This window comes from Oncorhynchus kisutch, linkage group LG23, assembly GCF_002021735.2.
Source record: "Oncorhynchus kisutch isolate 150728-3 linkage group LG23, Okis_V2, whole genome shotgun sequence".
In the NCBI taxonomy this organism is placed as follows: domain Eukaryota; kingdom Metazoa; phylum Chordata; class Actinopteri; order Salmoniformes; family Salmonidae; genus Oncorhynchus; species Oncorhynchus kisutch.
The window spans coordinates 20977620-21003146 of NC_034196.2; the positions used below are offsets into that span (position 1 = coordinate 20977620).

Here is a 25527-nt window from a genome sequence, read left to right on the forward strand (position 1 = left end):
AATTACAATACACAAAGAGAGACAGAGTGTTATTATATTAGTATACTGTAACCTGGAGCTCTATGGCATTCCTGCTAACAGGGCTGATTTCTGCCTCGTAACCGGGAATAAATCCACTGTTACTAGGCAGTGTTGTAACTGTTCTACTCATATCAATCATATTATCTTCACCATAGCCGTTGTAAAATGAATATACTCTATAGTATAGGCATGTGTGAGAAAGAGAGAAAAGGAGAGAGGGAGGGAGAGACTAAGAGAGAGCAACAGAGAAAAAGAAAGGAAGACAAGGAGCGAGAGAAGAAGGGGGAGAAATTGTGTCCGGGTCAATCACTGGAGCACAGTCAGTGTCTGACATCTTCTCAATTTCATTTGATGGAATGTAACACGTTTCTGTTGCCTATCAGAGGGCTGGGGGAGTGAGGCAGTCAACCTTGTCAAATAGGACGTTTGTTCAATCTATCGATGAGCAGTAAAAAGGACAACCCCACTGCACCGGGGAGAGGGATCTTTAAACAGATGCGAAGACACACCAAGGACACAGAGGATAGATTTTCTCAGACAGGAAAACAAGTCTGGCCAGGATGGAATATTGCCGTCATGTGTACAGAGTCTGTCGTTTCCCTTCTGTGGGGTTTATTTATATACAATAACCAACGGACCGTTGATCCGCATTAGGAAATGATGGTTGAAAACCGTTAAGTCTCTCTCCACAAGAGACATTGATTTAGCTTTTGAATGCAACTCAATATCACAGAGTCTTCAAATTAGGCTCCAGTGTGGGTGTCTATGAAGAACAAGGCTAAGAATGAACATCTTACAAAGGCTGTGTTCAATACCCACTGAGGCTGATTTGGCAGGATAAGGGAGACCTCTCGGAGAGTCACGCTGCCAGGGCTAGGCTCCTCTCCTGTGTTCAGCCAGCTGTGAGGGCCTAGCTTGGCACGCCGTCCTGGCTGGCACCGTGCCACCCCTCGCCAACTTTCAGAAAATAATACTGTCTGTCCCATTGGAGCTTGATGGAAGAACAGGCTACAAGGAAACACGCAGCAAAATAAGGCACCTTGCTGGAAAAATAGATCTCAATGTGCTTAGGTGGTTGGAAAGATGGGGTGGAGGGTCCCAGCTTTAAAGAAGGGCATGTGTGTGTGTTTGTGTGTGAGGGGGGGTGGAGGGGTCAGAATCTCACTCCTGCCAACATGTGACCACCATGAGCCTAGGGGAAGGGACGTTCCCTCCTGCAGCTGCTACACTGTGTGTGTGTGTGTGTGTGTAATTGTCTTTCTGTAGTCTGTACAGTATAGCATACAAGTGTTTTTGGTGGAACAGCCCCTGTGAAAAATATGCCTCGTAATTACAAGGCCACTCTTCCATAATGACAGAGTGTGTGTAATCTGAGATATAAACATTGGCAAGTCGATAATCTGGCCTAAAAATAGGCCCGGATGTGCTTCTTTCAAAGCTAAGGAGCAGACATCCACCATCCGCTGGAGTCACTCTGTGTTAATGTGAAAATCTTAGACACAGAATCTGACAGGGGTCACTTCTAAACCTGAAACAGGTTCACTGGGAGGTCATGTAAGGTGTCTGTATGGCTGAGACTGCACTGTACCCCCCCCCCCTAGCATCACTAAGGTAGCTGGACTCTTTAGCTACATTCAAATTACCGTATCAATTACCCTCATGACCCCATTGAAACTCCTGCTATAGGCTAATACATTAGCACAGTAGGGGACAGTGGGGTAAATTGAGCCAAATGGGTAAATTGAGCCACTCTGGTCTGTAGGAAACCATACGCAAAATGAACTGTATCATTTGACCAAATATTTAGGAAAAGTTGATAATTTCATGGAGTCTGTGAAGGAAGAAACCGCACGGAAACAGTGGAAAGCAAGTTAGGTCCAAAAAAGTATTTTCACCAAGTCAAATGCATTTATTGTGTTAGAGGTTTCATGATGCGTGTTTCTGAACCAAAGTAGATCGTTTAAGATTGTTTTATACATCAGTTGAAGTCCATATAAGCTTCAATATGAGGTCCTAAGCCTAGCATGAAAGTGAATCCTTATAGGTGTGTGGGCTAATATAAAGTACCAGTCAAAAGTTTGGACACACCTACTCACTCAAGGGTTTTTCTTTATTTTTCAGATTTTTAACATTGTAGAATAATAGTGAAGACATCAAAACTATGAAATAACACATATGGAATAATGTAGAAACCAACAAAGTGTAAAAACAAATCAAAATATATTTTATATTTGAGATTCTTCAAAGTAGCCACCCTTTGCCTTGATGACAACCAGCTTCATGAGGAATGCTTTTCCAACAGTCTTGAAGGAGTTCCCACACAAATGCTGAGCACTTGTTGGCTGCTTTTCCTTCACTTTGCAGTCCAACACATCCCAAACCATCTCAATTGGGTTGAGGTCGAGTGATTGTGGAGGCCAGGTCATCTGACACAGCACCATCACTCTCCTTCTTGGTCAAATAGCCCTTACATAGCATGGAGGTGTGTTGGGTCATTGTCCTGTTGAAAAACAAATGATAGTCCCACTAAGCGCAAACCTGGTGGGATGGTGTATCGCTGCAGAATGCTGTGGTAGCCATGCTGGGTAACTGTGCCTTGAATTCTAAATCAATCACAGACAGTGTGGGAACCACACATGCGGAGATCATCCATTCACCTACCCTGCGTCTCACAGAGATACGGCCCAAAATCTCAAATTTGGACTCATCAGACCAAAGGACAGATTTACACTAATGTCTAATGTCCAGTTCTCGTGTTTTCTGGCACAAGCAATTCTCTTATTCGTATTGGTGTCCTTTAGTAGTGGTTTCTTTGCAGCAATTCGACCATGAAGGCCTGATTCACGCATGAAGGCCTGTGTCTCCTCTGAACGGTTGATGTTGAGATGTGTCTGTTACTTGAACTCCGTGAAGCATTTATTTGGGCCGCAATCTGAGGCTGGTAACTCTAATGAACGTATCCTCTGCAGCAGAGGTAACTATGGGTCTTCCTTTCTTGTGGCAGTCCTCATGAGAGACAGATGGTTTTTGAGACTGCACTTGAAGCAACTTTCAAAGTTCTTGACATTTTCCGAATTGACTGACCTTCATGTCTTAAAGTAATGATGGACTGTCGTTTCTCTTTGCTTATTTGAGCTGTTCTTGCCAGAATATGGACTTGGTCTTAGGGCTATCTTTCTGTATACCACCCCTACCTTGTCACAACACAACGGATTGGCTCAAACGCATTAAGAAGGAAAGAAATTCCACAAATGAACTTTTAACAATGCACACCTGTTAATTGAAAAGCATTCCAGGTGACTACCTCATAACGCTGGTTGAGAGAATGCCAAGAGTGTGTAATGCTGACATCAAGGCAAAGGGTGGCTACTTTGAAGAATCTAAAATCTGTTTGTTTAATACTTTTTTGGTTATTACATGATTCCATATGTGTTATTTCATAGTTTTGATGTCTTCACTATTATTCCACAATGTAGAAAACCGTTTTAAAAAATAAAGAAAACCCCTTGAATGAGTCGGTGTGTCCAAACTTTTGATTGGTACTTTAGTCCAAATGTTTGTCTTGGGGTAAATTGAGCTAATGGCCATGTGGTAAGTCTTTTGCAAAGAGACAACTTTTTTTAGACAAGCTATGTTTTCAAAACCGTAATGTTTACATGATTATTTCCAGGGAAACACAATATCCTGAAATATATGTAGATATCTTTGTTAGAAAGAATACTATATTTCTCTTTATGGAGTGATGCTGAATATTGAAACAATGTCTCAACTTACCCCACTCTCCACTCCACTCCTCTCCTCTACCACACACACACACACACACACACACACACACACACACACACACACACACACACACACACACACTGAGTATACCAAACATTAGGAACACCTTCCAAATATAGAGTTGGAGCATGGACTCTACAAGGTGTTGAAAGCGTTCCACAGGGATGCTGGCCCATGTTGACGCGAATGCTTCGAACAGTTGTGTCAAGTTAGCTGGATGTCTTTTAGGTGGTGGACCATTCTTGATACACATAGGAAACCGTTGATCGTGAAAAATCCAGCAGCATTGCAGTTCTTGACACCCTGTGCCTGGCACCTACTACCATACTCCGTTCAAAGGCACTTCAATATTTTGTCTTGCAAATTCACCCTCTCAATGACACATACACAATCCATGTATCCATTGTCTCAAAGCTTAAAAATCATTCTTTAACCTTTCTCCTTCCCTTCATCTACACTGATTGAAGTGGACTTAACAAGTGACATCAATAAGGGATCATAGCTTTCACCTGGATTCAACTGGTCGGTCTATGTCATGGAAAGAGTAGGTGATCTTAATGTTTTGTTTACTCAGTGTATACACACACCAGAGCTGTGATGCAGATTAAGGGTGTTTAAAAGCAATGCCTCGCTTCCAAAGGCCCCATTTCTGGTTGTCGGTCGGCAAGAGTAATTTTATCCAATGATAACAGGAGTGATGTGTTAATGAGGTGTGTGTGCAGGCCCAGAGCAGGTTTCTGTGTAACCTGGGAGCCAAGGAGCAGCTGCTCTCTCTACCGCTAGTCTAGAAGGTCTGAAACTACTCCCAGTTGACCATAGGCACAGATCTAAGATCAGCTGAAATCAACTAACCCTGTAGGGGCCAACCTACTGTTGTCTATACTACAAGTCATTAGTGAACAATGGGTGAGTCCCAGTTACCCATAGGCATATATCTAGGATCAGCGTAACCTCCCCAAATCCTGGTCTTTACTAATAATGTGAAAATGCCAAACTGACCTTAGATCAGTGTCTAAGGAACCACTCATCTTACTTTGACTCACGCCCGGTCATGACAACCCAGACAGAGTTAGTGAGAGGGCCAGTGCCATTTTATCCCTCATAATACGAGGGAACACAAATCACTCATAACACCTGGAAACAACCTGAGTTTCTTCCACTCCACTGCCAGTCAGATTGTATTTGTTTAACATGGCTAATAAAAACAGCACTGTTTCAAGCACCTTGTTTACCGGCCCTTAGTTCTCCCATCTCTGAATGAACCAAACGCAAAAAACAGGGATTTTCCTTCAGTCACAGGAAGAATTCGGAGGTCTGACTTTCCTCTAACCTCCACTATCTCACTTTTCTCTTCTCTTGCACTCAATCTCTCGCTTATCTGTGTGGCAGGGCTGCTTTTGTATTATAGACCCTGTGATTGACAACAGCAACAAGTGAGAAGTGCGATCTCTCCCCGATCTGTAGAGAAGAAGAGATTAATCTAACTGTGAGCATTCAGTGGATACAGTCGGAAGTTTACATACACTTAGGTTGCAGTCATTAAAACTGTCTTGTTAACAAACTATAGTTTTGGCAAGTCGGATAGGACATCTACTTTGTGCATGACACAAGTTATTTTTTCCAACAATTGTTTACAGACAGATAATTGTGCATAAAAACAGCTTGGGAAATTCCAGAAAACGATGAAATGGCATTAGAAGCGTCTGATAGGCTAATTGACATAATTTCAGTCAATTGAAGGTGTACCTGTGGATGTATTTCAAGGCCTACCTTCAAACTCAGTGTCTCTTTGCTTGACATCATGAGAAAATCAAAAGAAATCAGCCAAGACTTCAGAAAAACAATTGTAGACCTCCATAGGTCTGGTTCATCCTTGGGAGCAATTTCCAAACGCCTGAAGGTGCCACGTTCATCTGTACAAACAATAGTACGCAAGTATAAACACCAAGGGACCACGCAGCCATAATACCGCTCAGGAAGGAGACACGTTCTGTCTCCTAGAGATGAACATACTTTGGTGCGAAAAGTGCAAATCAATCCCAGAACAACAGCAAAGGACCTTGTGAAGATGCTGGAGGAAACAGGTACAAAAGGAAGAAGCCACTGCTCCAAAACCGCAAAAAAAAAAGCCAGACTACGGTTTGCAACTGCACATGGGGACAAAGATCGTACTTTTTGGAGAAATGTCCTTTGGTCTGATGAAACAAAAATAGAACTGTTTGGCCATAATGATCATCATTATGTTTGGAGGAAAAGGGAGAGGCTTGCAAGCCGAAGAACACCATCCCAACCATGAAGCACGGGGGTAGCAGCATCATGTTGTGGGGGTGCTTTGCTGCAGGAGGGACTGGTGCAATTCACAAAATAGATGGCATCATGAGGCTGGAAAATTATGTGGATCTATTGAAGCATCATCTCAAGACATCAGTCAGGCAGTTAAAGCTTGGTCGCAAATGGGTCTTCCAAATGGACAATGACCCCAAGCATACCTCCAACATTGTGGCAAAATGGCTTAAGGACAACAAAGTCAAGATATCGGAGTGACCATCACAAAGCCCTGACCTCAATCCTATAGAAAATTAGTGGGCAGAACTTAAAAAGTGTTTCGCTACCCAAAATGTTTGACCCAAGTTAAACAATTTAAAGACAATGCTACCAAATATTAATTGAGTGTATGTAAACTTCTGACCCACTGGGAATGTGATGAAAGAAATAAAACATGAAATGAATCATTCTCTCTACTATTATTCTGACATTTTACATTATTAAAATAAAGTGGTGATCCTAACTGACCTTAGACAGGAAATTGTTACTAGGATTAAATGTCAGAAATTCTGAAAAACTGAGTTTAAATATATTTGGCTCAGGTGTATGTAAACTTCTGACTTCACCTGTATATAGTACCAGTCAAAATTTGACACACCTACTCATTGGAGGGTTTGTCCTTATTTTTACTATTTTCTACATCATATAATAATAGTGAAGACATCAAAACTATTTTTATGTTTGGAAAAATAATGTTCCCAAAGTAAACGGCCTATTTCTCAGGACCAGATGCTAGAATATGCATATAATTGACATATTAGGATAGAAAACACTCTAAAGTTTTGAAAACTGTCAAAATTTTGTCTGTGAGTTAAATAGAACTGATATTGCAGGCTAAAACCTGAGGAAAATCCAATCAGGAAGTGCCCCTGTTTTTGAAACCTCTCTGTTCTTAAGCATCCTGTAACGGCAGATTTCCTACTCTTCGTCTGAAGAGGAGTAAGGATTGGACCAAGATGCGGCGTGGTAAGTGTCCATGACGATTTTAAGAAGAAAAGCACTGAACACTATGAAATACAAAAACAATAAACGAATACGTGAAATAACCAAACCGAAACAGTACCGTGTGGCGACAAACACACACACGGAAACAAACACCCACAAACCAACAGTGAAACCGAGGCAACCTAAGTATGATTCTCAATCAGAGACAACTAACGACACCTGCCTCTGATTGAGAACCATACTAGGCCGAAACAGAAACCAAACATAGAAAAACAAACATAGACTGCCCACCCCAACTCACGTCCTGACCATACTAAATAAAGACAAAACAAAGGAAATAAAGGTCAGAACGTGACACATCCCTATTGCCCATTTAAAGGGATATCAACCAGATTCCTTTTTCTATAGCTTCCCTAAGGTGTCAACAGCCTTTAGACATAGTTTCAGGCATTTATATTGAAGAATGAGCGTGAACGATCACATTGCGGAAGTGGATAAGTGGGGGCTCTCAGAGTGAGTTGTGCGCAAAAGAGAAAGGTGGCCATTGTTACTCCCGGTCCCAGTGAAAAGCCAACTGTCCCGGTTGATATATTATCGAATAGATATTTGAAAAACACCCTGAGGATTGATTATAAAAACCGTTTGACATTTTTCTGTGGACATTATGGATATAATTTTGAATTTTTTGTCTGCGTTGTCGTAACCGCTCTTTCCGGTCGGATTCCTAGACATAAGGCACAAACTAACGGAGGTATTTGGATATAAAAAAATATCTTTATGGAACAAAAGGAACATTTGTTGTCTAACTGGGAGTCTCGTGAGTGAAAACATCCGAAGAGCAAAGGTAAACGATTAATTTGATTGCTTTTCTGATTTTCGTGACCAAGTTACCTGATGCTAAGTGTACTTATTGTTTTGTCGAGCAATCAATAAACTTACACAAACGCTTGTATTGCTTTCGCCGTAAAGCATAATTTCAAAATCTGAGACGACAGGTGGATTAACAAAAGGCTAAGCTGTGTTTTGCAATATTGCACTTGTGATTTCATGAATATGAATATTTTCTAGTAATATTATTTGACTGTGGCGCTACGCTATTCAGCGTTGCTGATGACAATTATACCGGATCCGTGATGGGTGGTTCAGAGAGGTTAAGACATGAAGGTCCGGAAAATGTCAAGAACTTTGAAAGTTTCTTCAAGTGCAGTCGCAAAAACCATCAGGCTCTAAGATGAAACTGGCTCTCATGAGGACCGCCACAAGAAAGGAAGATCCATAGTTACCTCTGCTGCAGAAGATAAGTTCATTAGAGTTACCAGCCCAAATAAATGCTTCACGGAGTTCAAGTAACAGACACATCTCAACATCAACCATTCAGAGGAGACTGCATAAATCAGGCCTTCATGGTTAAATTGCTATAAAGAAACCACTACTAAAGGACACCAATATGAAGAAGAGAATTGCTTGGGCCAGAAAACACGAGAACTGGACATTAGACCGGTGGAAATCTGTCCTTTGGTCTGATGAGACAAAATGTTAGATTTTGGCCGTATCTTTGTGAGACGCAGAGTAGGTGAACGGATGATCTCTGCATGTGTGGTTCCATCCGTGAAGCATATAGGAGGTGCTTTGCTGGTGACACTGTCTGTGATTTATTTAGAATTCAAGGCACAGTTACCCAGCATAGCTACCACAGCATTCTGCAGCGATACACCATCCCACCAGGTTTGCGCTTAGTGGGACAATCATTTGTTTTTCAACAGGAGAATGACCCAACACACCTCCAGGCTGTGTAAGGGCTATTTGACCAAGAAGGAGAGTGATGGTGCAGCTTAGATAACCTGGCCTCCAAAATCACCCAACCTCAACCCAATTGAGATGGTTTGGAATGAGTTGGACAGCAAAGTGAAGGAAAAGCAGCCAACAAGTGCCCAGCATATGTGAGAATACGCAGCAGCGCCTCTTCAACCTCAGTAGGCTGAAGAAATTTGGCTTGTCACCAAAAACACTTTTACAGATGCACAATCGAGAGCACCCTGTTGGGCTGTATCACCGCCTGGTACGGCAACTTCTCTGCCCACAACCGTAAGGCTCTCCAAAGGGTAGTGAGGTCTGCACAACGCATCACCGGGGGCAAACTACCTGCCCTCTGTGACACCTACAGCACCCGATGTCACAGGAAGGTCCAAAAGATCATCAAGGACAACAATGACCCGAGCCAATGCCTGTTCACCCCGCTATCATCCAGAAGGCGAGGTCAGTGCAGGTGCATCAAAGCTGGGACCGAGAGACTGAAAAACAGCTTCTATCTCAAGGCCATCAGACTGTTAAACAGCCATCACTAACATTGATTGGCTGCTGCCAACATAGTGACTCATCTCTAGCCACTTTAATAATGAAAAATTGATGTAATAAATGTATCACTATCCACTTTAAACAATTCCACTTTATATAATGTTTACATACCCTACATTACTCATCTCATATGTATATTCTGTACTCTATACCATCTACTGCATCTTGCCTATGCCGTTCGGCCATCGCTCATCCATATATTTATATGTACATATTCTTATTCATTCCTTTACACTTTTAAGTTCATAAGGCAGTTGTTGAGAAATTGTTAGGTTAGATTACTTGTTAGATATTACTGCATGGTCGGAACTAGAAGCACAAGCATTTCGCTACACTCGCATTAACATCTGCTAACCATGTGTATGTGACAAATAACATTTGATTTGATTTGATTTGATTTGAGAATGCCAAGAGTGTGCAGAGTGATCATCAAGGCAAAGGATGGCTACTTTGAAGAATCTCAAGTATAAAATATATATTGATTTGCATAACACTTTTTGGGTTACTACATGATTCCATATATGTTATTTGATCGTTTTGATGTCTTCACTATTCTTTTACAATATTCTATTCAATGTAGAAAATTGTAAATAAAAAATAAAAACTTGAATGAGTAGGTGTGTCCAAACTGTTGACTGGTACTGTATGTGTCAGTATACAGACAGGTGAATGACTATACTACAGTGTTTGTGTTCAGGTATCAACCAATACAATATCCTGCAAAAGGGTCAAACAGAAGACACTCGACATCTGGTTGTAATCAAACACATATGGGAGTCAAAGCGTCTCCTCTGGTGAACCTTTGACACACACATAGCTGAAATTGCAAGTAGCGGCCAGAGTCAGACACATAACTTAGTGAGGATAAAAGTCAGGCACATACAGTACAGGCACAGTAAGACACTGTAGATGTTACATGTAGTGTGTTGGACTCACTATATAGAGCCTCAGCAAACCAGCACAACTCATTAAGGTGATAGTGAACCTACTGTATACAGCCTTAACACACAACCCAAACCCAAACCCATAGACTCTAAACAGCAGACAAATAACAACAGGGAAACCCCCATAATATAATTACAAGGTTTCTGCACAGACAGGAAAGCACAGTTGACTCAATCTACACCTTTGAGGTCAGTGGCAGACAGAAAGGCGAAGCCACAAGAGTTCTTGTGGAGTGAGAAAACATTCACATTATTGTCCTGCCTTAACAACTTGGGGTGTTGGGGAATAGCTTCACGAATAATAATGAATGGATTGTTTGTATTTGACCTCCATGTCGCAAATGTAATTTTTCCTCTAGACTGATACACATACACACACACACTAGTGCAAGGCACTGCAATAGCAAGATTGTAATAGAAATTGGGAGAAAAAAAGGGGAGAAAATACACACAAAAAACAAATAGACGTACATTGACGCACAAGGTCATGCATGACAGCACAGGCAGAGACATGACTGTATAGTGGGCAGAGCACTTCCTTCTAGGATTGGGAGGCATCCAGATTTTCATATCGTCGTACCATCCTTCTCTCAGCCCGCGATTTATGGTATTATCGGCGTGGTACACAGAGAAATGCAAAAAAGACCATTGGGCGTCTAATACCAGAATGCTAACAAGTAATTTGCAAAAGTAATAAAACTAATTCCTTGCAGGCTGCCAGCTAAATATGCTAACGAGCGCAAATGAAAATAAACTAATTGCAAAGACAGGCAATCTAGCTCATAAAGTTATACATATATAGGTATGAGCTACCGAATGTCATTTTTGGTGAGTTTGACATTTACAAGCGAACAGGAACGAGAGACATCGTGCAAATGGTCAAAGTTTTGACGCATGCAGTACTGGCTCTCCAGCAGCATGTCTACATACTGTGACTGTTGTGAGTCTAGAGTCGCTAGGGCAACGGCTTGCCTGCTTGGAGAAGAGGGTAGAGGAGCAGACGGCCAAGAACTGAGAAGAGTAAAAACGCAAGGAAATCAAGATAACAGTGGCAGCTGTACAAATAACTCCCCCAAAGGGCTTTTACTTCTCAAACACGGCAGAAAACTAAAACAATATGATGCCCCGTCACCTTATTATTTCAGCCACTTACTTAGATAGCAAGTTAAAGGGGTTGTATTAATGCAAAATTCTGTGTTTTTCACGCAGGAAAAAAAGATAAAACACATAAGAAATATCTTGCTGGAGTTTTGTAAACACAGATCTAAAATGCTTCTTAAGACTCAGACTCATTTTGTGCTTCAGTTGCCCTTCCAAACTATGATGAGAATTCACAAACAGGCATTAAATCAGCAGACAGCACTCCAACTGATATGGAGCTTCTTTTCTCCAGTACTACGGTGAAATGCAATATTAAAGCAGAACATTAAGAAATATAGCTGGCTACATTCTTTCTATGATAGGCCTAAACATTAGAAATATGATGGCCATGCATCATTTTAGCAAAAAAAAGACCTTGCTTCTTCATTTTAAGCTCATTTACGTGTGGCTGCCAGCCAAATAGAGTTGCCCTTCTGTTGTCATCTGATAAAAATGGAGCTATTTTCATACTAACTAACTTTGGAAGTCTGCTTGGGGTCATTGTCCATTTGGAAGTCTGCTTGGGGTCATTGTCCATTTGGAAGTCTGCTTGGGGTCATTGTCCATTTGGAAGTCTGCTTGGGGTCATTGTCCATTTGGAAGTCTGCTTGGGGTCATTGTCCATTTGGAAGTCTGCTTGGGGTCATTGTCCATTTGGAAGTCTGCTTGGGGTCATTGTCCATTTGGAAGTCTGCTTGGGGTCATTGTCCATTTGGAAGTCTGCTTGGGGTCATTGTCCATTTGGAAGTCTGCTTGGGGTCATTGTCCATTTGGAAGTCTGCTTGGGGTCATTGTCCATTTGGAAGTATGCTTGGGGTCATTGTCCATTTGGAAGTCTGCTTGGGGTCATTGTCCATTTGGAAGTCTGCTTGGGGTCATTGTCCATTTGGAAGTATGCTTGGGGTCATTGTCCATTTGGAAGTCTGCTTGGGGTCATTGTCCATTTGGAAGTCTGCTTGGGGTCATTGTCCATTTGGAAGTCTGCTTGGGGTCATTGTCCATTTGGAAGTCTGCTTGGGGTCATTGTCCATTTGGAAGTCTGCTTGGGGTCATTGTCCATTTGGAAGTCTGCTTGGGGTCATTGTCCATTTGGAAGTCTGCTTGGGGTCATTGTCCATTTGGAAGTCTGCTTGGGGTCATTGTCCATTTGGAAGTATGCTTGGGGTCATTGTCCATTTGGAAGTCTGCTTGGGGTCATTGTCCATTTGGAAGTCTGCTTGGGGTCATTGTCCATTTGGAAGTATGCTTGGGGTCATTGTCCATTTGGAAGTCTGCTTGGGGTCATTGTCCATTTGGAAGTCTGCTTGGGGTCATTGTCCATTTGGAAGTCTGCTTGGGGTCATTGTCCATTTGGAAGTCTGCTTGGGGTCATTGTCCATTTGGAAGACCCATTTGCGACCAAGCTTTAACTTTAACTTAGCAAACCGTAGTCTGGCTTTTTTATGGCGGTTTTGGAGCAGTGGCTTCTTCCTTGCTGAGCGGCCTTTCAGGTTATGTCGATATAGGACTCGTTTTACTGTGGATATAGATACTTTTGTACCTGTTTCCTCCAGCATCTTCACAAGGTCCTTCACAAGGTCAATCTGGGAATGATTTGCACTTTTTGCACCAAAGTATGTTCATCTCTTGGAGACAGAACGTGTCTCCTTCCTGAGCGGTATGACGGGTGCGTGGTCCCATGGTGTTTATACTTGCGTACTATTATTTGTACAGAAGAACATGGTCACTTCAGGCATTTAGAAATTGCTCCCAAGGATGAACCAGACTTACGGAGGTGTACAATTATTTTTCCGAAGTCTTGGCTGATTTCTTTTGATTTTCCCATGATGTCAAGCAAAGAGGCACTGGGTTTGAAGGTAGGCCTTGAAATACATCCACAGGTACACCTTCAATTTACTCAAATGAGGTCAATTAGCCTATCAGAAGCTAAAGCCATGACATAATTTTCTGAAATTTTCCAAGCTGTTTAAAGGCACAGTCAACTTAGTGTATGTAAACTTCTGACCCACTGGAATTGTGATACAGTGAATTATAAGTTAAATAGTCTGTCTGTAAACAACTGTTGGGAAAATTACTTGTGTCATGCACAAAGTAGATGTCCTAGCAGACTTGCCAAAACTATACGAGTTTTAATGACTCCAACCTAAGTGTACGTAAACTTCCAACTTCAACTGTATATATTTACAAAAAAATATATTGGGGGATTGAAAATGATGCAGACAATTGCATTGATGGAATTGATAGATTGTAGCAATCTAGCTGCAATATTAAACCTGATCTACCCCATAGAACAATTAAAAATAAATCATTTTATTTTGTAATCAGTGACAGAAACATAAAGCACAGAGTAACCTGGAGTTCTCAAGGAGCCCAGAGGACGTCACTGTACACTCTGACTTACTATCAACACCCCATGCTATCTCTTCCATCTGAATGTTAAGTTCAGCTTAGCAAACAGCTTGACTTTCTAAAAACTCACTTAATATCAAAGCCTTTTAGTCTTCACGAATGTGGGTCACTTGAACAGGTGGGTCTCCTCACCAGTTAGAAGATGGGAACCTGGTATTAAAGCGTCTCATGCTGAAAGATGAAAGAGTGGAACAGAGGTGCCACTCTGGGATTCTTGTAGCAACGTAAGAGCAATAGAGTTGGACAGAGGAGAGCACTTTAGGCAATTGAGAGACAGCTTATATCAGCAGCTTTACCGATCACAGCTTCTGTGAAACACTTTCTGTCAGGGTGGCATTTACAGCCCGTCAAATATCTGAAGACACTTGACATGCTGCCAATATTTGGGGTTTGTTCAAAAGACGGTACTGGAGACATGACTCACGTATCATCCCAAAATCCTCTACAGCAAACGAGTCAAATCCATTTAGCTCAAATTCCAAAACTCTTCTGAAATTCAAGTCATAAATAGATTTCACATATATTTTTTATTTTTATTATTGCTCAGCTCCTGAACTGATTTGAATTGGAAACTGAAATTACCTCAACCCTTGAAACCAGCCTGTTTCACAGTAGCCCAGTGTTGAAAAATGTAACTACCATGAAAACCAGAAAGAATCTCTTTTCCATATGAGGCATGGTGGATGGCTCTGGAAATGCTGAGAGCCTTCGAGAAATCAGAACAGGCTAGATCCCCCTTCTTCAGTTAGCAATTGAAATCAAATGAACTCATATTAGTGCCTGCTTTTCCCCCCTCTGGCATTTTACAGTGCACAGGGACCTCTGCACATAACAGCATAGCAGAGGGGACAAGAGAGGGACACAAAAGCACAAAAACAGGTGCAGAAAATGGCCTCTAGGGCTCTCAGAACTAAACAGGTGATTTTATTCTGCCCTCTGCCGGCACCTTTACAAGGCCCTACAAAGGAAGGGGCGTCTTGATCTTGTGTCTGTTGTAGGAATCGGCCCGGGGAGGCAGGCAAGCCAAGTCACCTAATTAGAGCTGCAACCCTCCCCGGGGCAGAGTGACGGACGCGCCTGCACCTGCCAATCAGCTGTGGCTCAAACTGCAGAGAGCTAAAATGAACCTCTCACCTGATGCAATGGGAGGGGGGCGGGACATGACAAGGGGGAAGACCAATGAAGACAGGCGTTTGGTGTTTGTTGTTTGTTGTGACAGACAACGCTGACAAGATCCCACTCCAATGGCAAACAAAGACATGGAGTCATGCTGTTGGGTTTTCTCTTAAATGGAGGACCAACCTAAAACAGTGGCCCTGCTTAACGTGTATTATTAATGGACAAATAAATAAACCAGTCCCTCCATTACCAGCCGTGTGTCTCCAGTGCAACTTAATTAACTGTGACAGACCCGAAGAAATACACCAGGAAAAAAAGAGGGAAGTAAAACAGTTGCTAGGCAACATACAACATCTGTAAGACTTCAGCAACTTATTCAATTTTCGAGATTCTGTCTCCAGGGTTACGGCGGAAAGATAACATTTCAAGCAGTTTAGGGGTCTTTTCTTACAAAGGGATGTAATTCTCCATCTCTCCGGTCCCCTCCTCCCTCTCCAGTAACACCTCCATTGTCTGCTACCATGCACCTGGAATTCACAGACTCTGATTCAAATTGAACTAATGACTATATGCAGCATATAATGCATGTCAGGAAAGCCCCTGACTTACCAGAAGCAACACATTCATATCCAACCACTAGATTAGTCTGAAGCTTATGACTGTGCGTTTGTTATGAACAATTTTACACTATGCAGATGTACTTACTTTACTGGGCACTAGCAGGGGGCAGCAGAAATGTGTAAAGCTATTTAATTGGACAAATGCAAATAAAAGTCTGACATATGATATAAATAATTGGACGTAGCCTACGTAATTAAAAGTGAATTTCAGAACAAAAACAAGTCCTATGTCCATGCATTCAACTTGACTTGCTTCATTATTCTAAGTAAAGTCAATCTCAGTTAGAACAACAGAAGCAGACAGCAGTAACCCTCCTCCCTCTGTCTGCAGTTCTGGCAGTATAGAACCCTGCAGTAACTTTACCCTGACACCAAGTGGGAGTGGCAGCATGGAGAGCCCTTCAAAGAGATGAATCAGAGAAGTGACTGCACTGACTGACTGCCTTGACTTCCAGGCTCTCACAACATCTTAACACAGCCAAACATGACCTTAAAATACCACTCCTATTCCCTCAGGGCTGCTTCTCTTACGGATACAACAGCTTGTCTTGTTCATAACACAACATCTGGGGCTCAATATGCACTGCATGATTAGTCATGGTTGACTACTGTATATTGACAAAAACATGTCTTCATATCATATTGGAAATCTCATCCCCAGTGTTGGCCAGGGCTGGGGCCAGGGCTGGGGCCAGGAATGGGGCTGGGGCTGGGGCCAGGGCTGGGACCAGGGATGGGGCTGGGGCTGGGGCCAGGGCTGGGGCCGGGGCTGGGCTGGGGCCAGGGCCAGGGCTGGGGCCAGGGCTGGGGACAGGGCTGGGGCCAGGGCTGGGGCCAGGGCTGCGGCCAGGGCTGGGGCTGGGGCCAGGGCTGGGGCCAGGGCTGAGGCCAGGGCTGGGGCCAGGGCTGGGGCCAGGGCTGAGACCAGGGCTGGGGCCAGGGCTGAGACCAGGGCTGGGGCCAGGGCTGGGGCCAGGACTGAGACCAGGGCTGGGGCCAGGGCTGGGGACAGGGCTGGGGCCAGGGCTGAGGCCAGGGCTGGGACCAGGGCTGGGGCCAGGGCTGAGACCAGGGCTGGGGCCAGGGCTGGGGCCAGGACTGGGGCCAGGGCTGGGGCCAGGGCTGAGACGAGCGGTGCAAATGTTCATTACCATGTGAAAAGGCCGGATGTCGGCTAATTCAAGATGAGAGCACACTTGTGGCAGCAGCATGGCGCAAATCAATACCCTGCAATGGTTATCAAATCAACAATCTGGACCTAGAGTGTTTGTTTACGAGAGGGGTAATTTCTCAATAAAACATGACCGCATGCTGATTAGAATTCACCAACGCACAACAACAAGTATTTAGAATAGCCATTCTATTCCAGACACTTTTGCTTTAAACCAGCCTTTAACTTGAGTATAACTGTTATTGAACCTCAGCCAACTACTATATCGGTTAAGCTGTCAGACGAAAAGAACACATACCAGCTGAGAGAGATAGCTCCTTTACAAGGAAAAGCTCTCGCTATCAAGATCGTTGGGTCAATTATGGTAATTACAAAGGGATTTTCAGTGCTGCAGTAACAAAGACCACAACGTCTGTATGACGTCTCCGGAGCATCTCTGGAAGACACCTAATCCTCTCACAATCACAGCGTGTTTATCTCCAAAGGAAGCTTTAAAACACAGTGTCAAATTTACATATGAGAAATCGCATTATGGAAATCATGATAACATATTTACAAAAGTCAGCGTTGTGGTGGAAAAACCGAGTGGTGAAATTATATTAAGTTGTGTGAAAAAGAGTGTGAGGGAAAAACTCAACGTGTCACTGGAACAGTTGGAGTCCCTGTAATGGAGATAAAGACGGCAGCCCTGAATGAGGAGAGTCACAATGCTAGACATCCCCTCAGTAGCAGCCACGGCAGCGGCATCTCTACAGCTCATTCCTGCCAATTCCCCTTTCCCACTCTCCCCTCTGTCGCCCTGAATGCAGGAACACCAGAGGGCTAAGAATAGCACACAGCTGGCACTGCAGGACTTACATATTTCACACTCAAGCCACAGTGCTCCAAAATATCTCCCCCCTGCCCCATCCCATGCTGTCCCCATCCCTGTCCCACTTCAGGACCAGGGTGGCTCCCTGTCCCTTCTCTTTTATCCGTACTTCACCTCTCTGGTAGGGCCGAGACAGGTCCTGCTCAGACAAGATCCATGGCTCACCACCCAGGATTTATATCAGGGGATTGGTAGCGAAGAGAGGCCTCTTTCTCTGCCCTCCCCTCCCTCAATCATTGTGCCTCGCCCCCTTGGGAAGCGACAAGGCTCGTTAATAGATCGATTTGTAGTGGAGTAATTTATTGGGCCCAAGGTGTGTGTGTGTGTGTGTGTGTGTGTGTGTGTGTGTGTGTGTGTGTGTGTGTGTGTGTGTGTGTGTGTGTGTGTGTGTGTGTGTGTGTGTGTGTGGTGGGGGGGGGGGGGGGGGGGTAAGTGGGTCTGTGTTTAGCTAAGGATGTTATCCCCGAAGGATGATATAGAGGGACCAACCCCTACTGAGTTGAGCCCTGTTGCATTGACAGGGATCCCCATGCAGTGACAGAGGGAGATTAGCCAGCTCCCCAAACAGCCTCTCCAGGTGAGACCTGCACTAACTGTCACTACGCTAGCAGGGAGACCAGCCAAAGAGGGCTGGAGGAGGTTGTGTTTTGGCTACCAGAGCCCTGAGAGATAGAGCTATAGCTGGCCAGATGGAGAAAGACCACAGGGCATTGGACTGGAGATCTAGAGTTGGCGTCCCAGAAACCCTGGCTGGATACTCTTTTAGTCATTAAAGGACAAGGTCCCGGTTAGGCATGTAGTAGTAATCCTTCAACATTTGAATACTGGCCACTAATATAGCTCCTTCTGAGCAGGCACACTAAGTTATCTAAATATAGTGGGCCCTCCTGTTCAATTGTATTACACAGCCCATTTCTTATTTTACTCCCCTCTCTCTCGATCTTTCGCGGTTGGTTATCATTATACATGCATGGAGCTCTATTGGAATACAGTTTGTCTAATGAGCACCTCTTAGCTGATCACATTATAACTCCACTTGACGACACTTAATTACCAGTGTTTCACTCCCCGCAGCCCTGTCTGGGGGACAGGAGAACTCTTTTAATTAAAGCAAGAGAATCCAACCTGTTTGTACACGCGTACATGTCCCTGTGTGTATGTCCTAGTGTGTTTGTGAATATTTTTACGAGTATAATATGATATGTTTTTGTGTGTTTTTGCAAGCTTGTCTCTGTGTTTGCTTCCCCCTGTGTGTGTGTTAGGAGGAATGTGTGTGCACACGCTGATGCTCCCTGCATCATAGGCTGTGCGCTCCTTGCGTTTCATATTTCAGCAGTGACTCGGGCATGAGTCATTGTAAAGAACCTGCCCAGCCTACAGAGTTACGGCCATGCTCTGTCTCTCTCTTTCTCTCTCTTTCTTTCTCTCAAATGGGCTGAGGCTAGTGCTCAGGAAATGCACATCAAACATAATACTTTCCTAAAAGGAAAACAGATTCCCCATGCTCTGCTCACTCTCTCACTCTCAAACCACTTTTTTCCCCAGCAATAGAAAGAGACACATTCTTCTGCTTCAAACAAGACTGCTTAACTTCTGTCTTCATCCCTCTTTCCTATGCTCCTAGCTTCCCAGTTCATTTCTTCTCTGAGATATCTGTTTTTTTCTGTCCTACCAGCTATTCATGATGCTGAGATGAATGTGAAAGAGATGTGTCTAGCGGTTGGGCCGAAAGTTTGCTTGTTTGAATCCCAAACCAACTAGGTGAAAAGTCTGTCGATGTGCCATTGAGCAAGGCACCTAAACATAATTGCTCCTGTAAGTCGCTCTGGATAAGAGTGTCTGCTAAATGACTCAAATGTAAATGTGAAATGTCTCACAGTGCAATCGAAAGAGGTTGACAGTAATCTGTTTTTAACAAAGACATGCTGCCTAGTACTATACTTGTTTTGTTTTATTGACTTGATAACGTAGTAAATAATTCGGACAAGGTTACTGCACAGTGGAATTCTGCTCAACAGACTGTCAGAAAAAGGCTTTCACTGGTAAAGCACCCTGAGACTGAGGTGTGAAAATATTTAACCATGACTTATCTAAAGAAAATTGTCACCCATGTAAACACAATCAGACAACTGACAAATACGATTGTACACAATAGCCATAATATAAGTACTGGTAGTAATATAATAGCAATAGCATATGAAAAGATAACTCTAAAATTGCAGCTTTTCTATTTGAGTGAGTGATCTCCCCATCTCTCCCTCCTTAACAAGCCACTGGTTGGTTTGTCATTAGTGTTCATCTGTCTCTGACTATCTAACAGTCATCACAGTGACTAACTGCACAACAAGCAGACGTAGCTCTTCTCCCTCACCTTTCTAAAGCTGTTTACACAGATAGAGAGGGCATGTAGCCTTGCCAGCCCTCTGCACAGCATGATAATGGAGGGGGGAGTCTTTTGGAGGGAAAACACAGTGCGTAGAAAGTTGACGAAAACATAATCACTGTTTTACTCTGTTTCCACAGCTGCGCTGAGAGAGAGAGCCTGACAGAGGAGCTCTGTTGACTACACTAAAAGCACTGAGATTTGATCGGATTAAATTCATGTATACCAACAGAGAGCAGTAAATCAATCAGGAGGGCTTTTCTGAATTTGCGCGGCATGGGATAAAACTCTCGCAAAGGTTTCCCTCCTCTCCACCAACACTCGCTGGCTGAATTGGTGGAATGGCTCACCTGCTGCCACAAACCCTCACAAACCACACTGAGAGCTTGACTGAAACAGTGCCGTGTCAGAGGCATACTGCAGCTATAGTTGAACATGACTACCAGCATCATAATCTAAAACGCCCCCAAGAACCCTATTGTTGTTGTGGCTCCAGACCCCATGCCCAAACTCAATCCAATCCACATGCCTTTAGTGCATGGGGCAGCAGGTAGCCTAGTGGTTAGAGCATTGGGCCAGTAACCAAAAGGTTGCTAGACTGAATCTCAGAGTTGACAAGGTTAAAAAAATCTGTCGTTCTGCCCCTGAACAAGGCAGTTAATCCACTGTTCCTAGCCCATCATTGTAAATAAGAATTTGTCCTTAACTGACTTGCCTAGTTAAATAAACGTTAAATAAAAAATGTATAAAGTTAACTCAGTAAGTGCAAGGTCTCCCTCAGTGAAAAACAATGTTGAGGAAAGTTTGGGACATGGAGGATTGGAATAGCTTCAAGGCAATAACAGAAAACTTGTGAATTCCGCTAATGCATGTAAGATGAGAGGTTTGTTTGGTGATCCAAGCAAAAAGTTGCATATATTCTACCAATAAGGACTTTGAAAGTGGACATTTTGTTGTCAACTTGAGAGATGCTACTGTCTGACAGACATGTTCATGTTTCCCTTCTAGTACCGAACGCATGACTTCACCTCCACTTTGAACAGGGGGTTAAGGGTTTAATAACTTGTGTTTGGATGCCTCTCGTTTCACATTAATCCAGATATACAAATTGCCCTTCTGTGTCATCACCTGCTACTGTTGAATGCTCTGTTGTGTTTGAGCAGTAGCCTATGCATCGCTACAATTATACAATTATTTGCTGAACATCAAGATATGCCTAGCATTTTCAATCCAACTCAAAAAATGAGTGAGAGGTTACAGTGGAAAGGCTCTTTCCAAATCAGTTGTTGAGAAGTGAAGTTAGGGGAAAGTGTTCCAAATTTGAGTATACACCTTAAAAAGCTTATTCTTCATTATTTCGGTCTGTCTTGATTTTGAAGGAGGCCTATGTCTGCTAGTTCAATGTGTCTTTACACAATGTCACAATGTCACATAACTATGCTGCCTGACATAATTTGGATAATTAAAAAATAAATTATAGACCTACAAATTAGTGTAACATGAATAATAAACTGACAATATTACTATTTATGAGGCTGCATATATTTGAACAGGCTACAAAACAATGTGGTGGTAAAGCCTCTAAAGTAGTATCTATTATCATAACACGTTTAGTGATAAAATATGGTCTTTTTCCCGGCCCAGTAGCTCGAGTTAATGATTGGCTAATAACAGCACCGACAGACAATTGGTTCACCTTTGTACCGCGAGTGCAGATCTAAGCGTGCCTACTACCGTATCACGCCTCGTTCGTGTGTCTTTATGTGTACCCATGATTTGTTTTACTGTACCAGAGAGAAGAGGTTGGAGTGGCAGTCTTCAAGGCTTGCCCCGTTAGCCACCCAATTCGCTGCCGTAGTCATAATCGTCCGCCGTTCGGGTCGTCAGTACTGGGCATGTCGAAATCCTTGATCGGTAACAAGACCGAGCAGTGGTGGCAAATCGGTTCCCTTACAAGTATGCCACACCACCGCCAAAACACGGGTAATTGTCTAACAGATCAATGGCTAACCTTAAGTAGCCCAAATATTTTGTCAACTGTCATACAAAAAATAACCCGGCTGAACAGAGGGTGTACTCAAAGAAAGGATTCTAAATATATCAATAACCCCCTTTGATTGTATAGCCTGCCAAAACGAATGGTTTGTTTTTGTACATCCAAGTGTGTTCGCAGATCAGAACATTGTTACTGTCCAGTTTAGGCGATCCAAACCTGATCATTTTCAAACGCAGAAAGCATGTAGGCTAGGCTAAAATGTATCCGTGTCTTAATCCATGGAGAGAAATGTCCATCCGTGTCCATGCCAGTCTTTCCGATGATAATTTAATGATTAAATAATAGTGTAATCCATGCGAAGTAGAGCTATTATTTTCTTCCTGAGCGCAAAAATCCATCAAAATGCGTGGTTAGTCCGAAAACTTCTTATAGAAAAACGCTGTAGTTTATTACGCGTGTATTATCCACTGATTAAACACTACTAAATGGACCGTTTAGGTGTCGAAGACCAGTCTGTTGCAAATTGCATGCAAGAAATCTGAATTCGATTCCGTCAGCCCCCACAAGGCAAGCTGATGCACCAGTTGTGATAGTTTTCGAGAATTGCATGAGCTATTAATAGCTTTCTTTCTTAACATCACCGTTCCCCTCACAATGTAGCCTACCACATACAACAGGCAACTGAGAACAGGAATGTTTCATCCTTGTTTCACTTTGCAAATAACGTCAGACTGCAGACAAGCGAGGCTAAAAAATAAAGCTTGCTCTTTCGTCGGGTAATCCAAGGTGGACCGCAAGAGAGTTGATGGTCTCGCAACCAAAAAGGCTATTAAATGTGTCAATTTTAAATGTTTTCGTATTCTTCATCGGAAAAAAAGTATGCTCCGTCCAACAGCAGGGAAACGGCAGCAGCAGACCGAGGTTAAAAAAAGATCCTTCCTTCCTTTCTGTTTTATATCATTACGAAATGTCCTCCCAGTCTCCCAACAATTAACTGTAGACCTTAAAATATTTGTTTAGCTTGAAATAACAGTAGATGCAATAACGTATCCAAGAAAACGTTGATAATCCAGCAATGGTGACAATCCTTATCTGACGTTATGATGATCAAATAAATGTTTCACGCTGGTCAGGAGTCCAGTCTCGTTATCTCCCTTTAAAAAACATACCTTTTTTAAAAAACGTGTTCCCTCTTAAGGCAAGATTTATGATTGATTAAAATTAATCAATTAAAACGTCGATTATATGCGATGTTTCTCATCAAGGAATTCAGAAGCAACGAATCCCTTTCCAGGCATTGTTTATGTCTCAGTCAGTGTCTTTTCTGTAATATTCGTATGAAAGCGTATGTGAGTAGGCTATGTATAAATATGTGTGGCTCACTCTGTGTGTGTATGTGAGCGTGCTGAGTGCTTACGCGAACAGCCGCTAGCAGCGTCGTGCACTATCTGCCAGCCCACCACGCATAGCAATGTAATGGCGGCCGGCAGTTTACGAGAGACTCGCTTTCCCATTTGGCCAAGTACAGTCCTCACGTGATCAAAGCAAGGGATTACAGCACTGTTTAGAATCTTTGATACAGGCTTTGATGCGACGCTAGAGGCGCCAGTGGCTTTCACGAACAATCAACTGTCATCGAAGCACATCACACATCATCTCCCTAACTGTTACAGTGTAGGCTATTGACCAGAGTGTTACATTGTTACACCGAACAATATAAAACAATATAACTGTATTGTCATGTGTTTCTGCCTTGTTATGTTGTTGTCTTAGTTCTCTCTTTATGTAGGGTTGTGTCTCTCATGTTGTGATGTGTCTTTTGTCCTGTATTTATTTATTTTAATCCCAGGCCCCGTCCACGCCGGAGGCCTATTGCCTTTTGGTAGGCCATCATTGTAAATAGGAATTTGCTATTAACTGACTTGCCGAGTTAAATAAAGGTTAAATAAAATACATAAATAACTGGTGCAGTAAATGTATCAATGGAATTATTACCAGGCCTACACATGTTATTATTACATCACAGTTGCATTTCCTTCATTGTTAAATGGTAATAGACTGTTGCATTATGATTATTACATAATGTAACCAGTCATATCTACAGTGACCCCAGGGCCAGGGGATGTCATAATCAATGACATCCATGAAAGTGTCACAGCAAGTGTCACTACACCTGGTCACACCTGGTTTCCTTTTTTTTTTGCCCTCAGAGCAGCCTCAATTCATCGGGGCATGGACTCTACAAGATGGCGAAAGCGTTCCACAATGGATACTGGGCCATGTTGACTCAAATGCTTGTCAAGTTGGATTGATGTCCTTTAGGTGGTGGACCATTCTTGATACACACAGGAAACTGTTGAGTGTGAAAAACCCAGTAGTTGTGCAGTTCTTGACACAAACCGGTGCGCCTGGCACCTACTACCATACCCCGTTCAAAGGCACTTCAATCTTTTGTCTTGCCCATTCACCCTCTGAATTGCACACATACACAATCCATGTCTTAATTGGCTTAAAAATCTGTCTAAAAAGTCTAAGGGGGGGTTCTACTAAACTGACATACGGAATTGTTTTAAGATATTTATACCATGGATCATTTAGATATTTGATTTTGAATGTTAGCATGTAGTATGTAGTATGTATTTAAAAAATATATATAAAAAATTATATGATCAAAAATTGCATTTGGCCCATAGAAACACATTGAATAATACATTCCTAAATAGCAAAAATATATATATACAGTTAAAGTTGGAAGTTTACATACACCTTAGCCAAATACAATTAAACTCAGTTTTTCCAATTCCATGTCTAAGGTCAGTTAGGATCACCACTTTATTTTAAGAATGTGAAATGTCAGAATAATAGCAGAGAGAATGCTTTATTTCAGCTTTTATTTGTTTCATCACATTCCCAGTGGGTCAGAAGTTTACATACACTCAATTAGTATTTGATAGCATTGCCTTTAAATTGTTTAGCTTGGGTCAAACATTTCAGGTAGCCTTCCAAAAGCTTCCCACAATAAATTGGGTGAATTTTGGCCCAATCCACCTGACAGAGCTGGTGTAACTGAGTCAGGTTTGTAGGCCTCCTTGCTCGCACATGCTTTTTCAGTTCTGCCCACACATTTTCTATAGGATTGAGGTCAGGGCTTTGCGATGGCCACTCCAATACCTTGACTTATTGACAATTAAGCCATTTGGCCACAACTTTGGAAGTATGCTTGGGGTCATTGTCCATTTGGAAGACCCATTTGCGACCAAGCTTTAACTTCCTGAATGATGTCTTGAGATGTTGCTTCAATATATCCACATAATTTTCCATCCTCTGTTATGTATTTTGTGAAGTGCACCAGTCCCTCCTGCAGAAAAGCACCCCCACAACTAGATGCTGCCACCCCCGTGCTTCACGGTTGGGATGGTGTTCTTCAGCTTGCAAGCCTCCC

General features: G+C 42.7%; 1 protein-coding gene across 5 annotated transcripts in view; it reads right to left on the reverse strand.

Moving 5' to 3' along the window:
- Nucleotides 1-24071, reverse strand: part of LOC109868120 (mediator of RNA polymerase II transcription subunit 13-like) — a 112900-nt gene extending 88829 nt beyond the window's left edge. For all 5 annotated transcript variants that reach the window (XM_031802860.1, XM_031802863.1, XM_031802862.1 and 2 more), the window contains exon 1: nucleotides 21880-24071. In XM_031802860.1, coding sequence (XP_031658720.1) covers nucleotides 21880-21951 — 72 coding nt within the window. In that variant the 5' untranslated portion in view covers nucleotides 21952-24071. The remainder of the gene's footprint in view (nucleotides 1-21879) is intronic.
- Between the last annotated feature and the right edge of the window lie 1456 nt (nucleotides 24072-25527).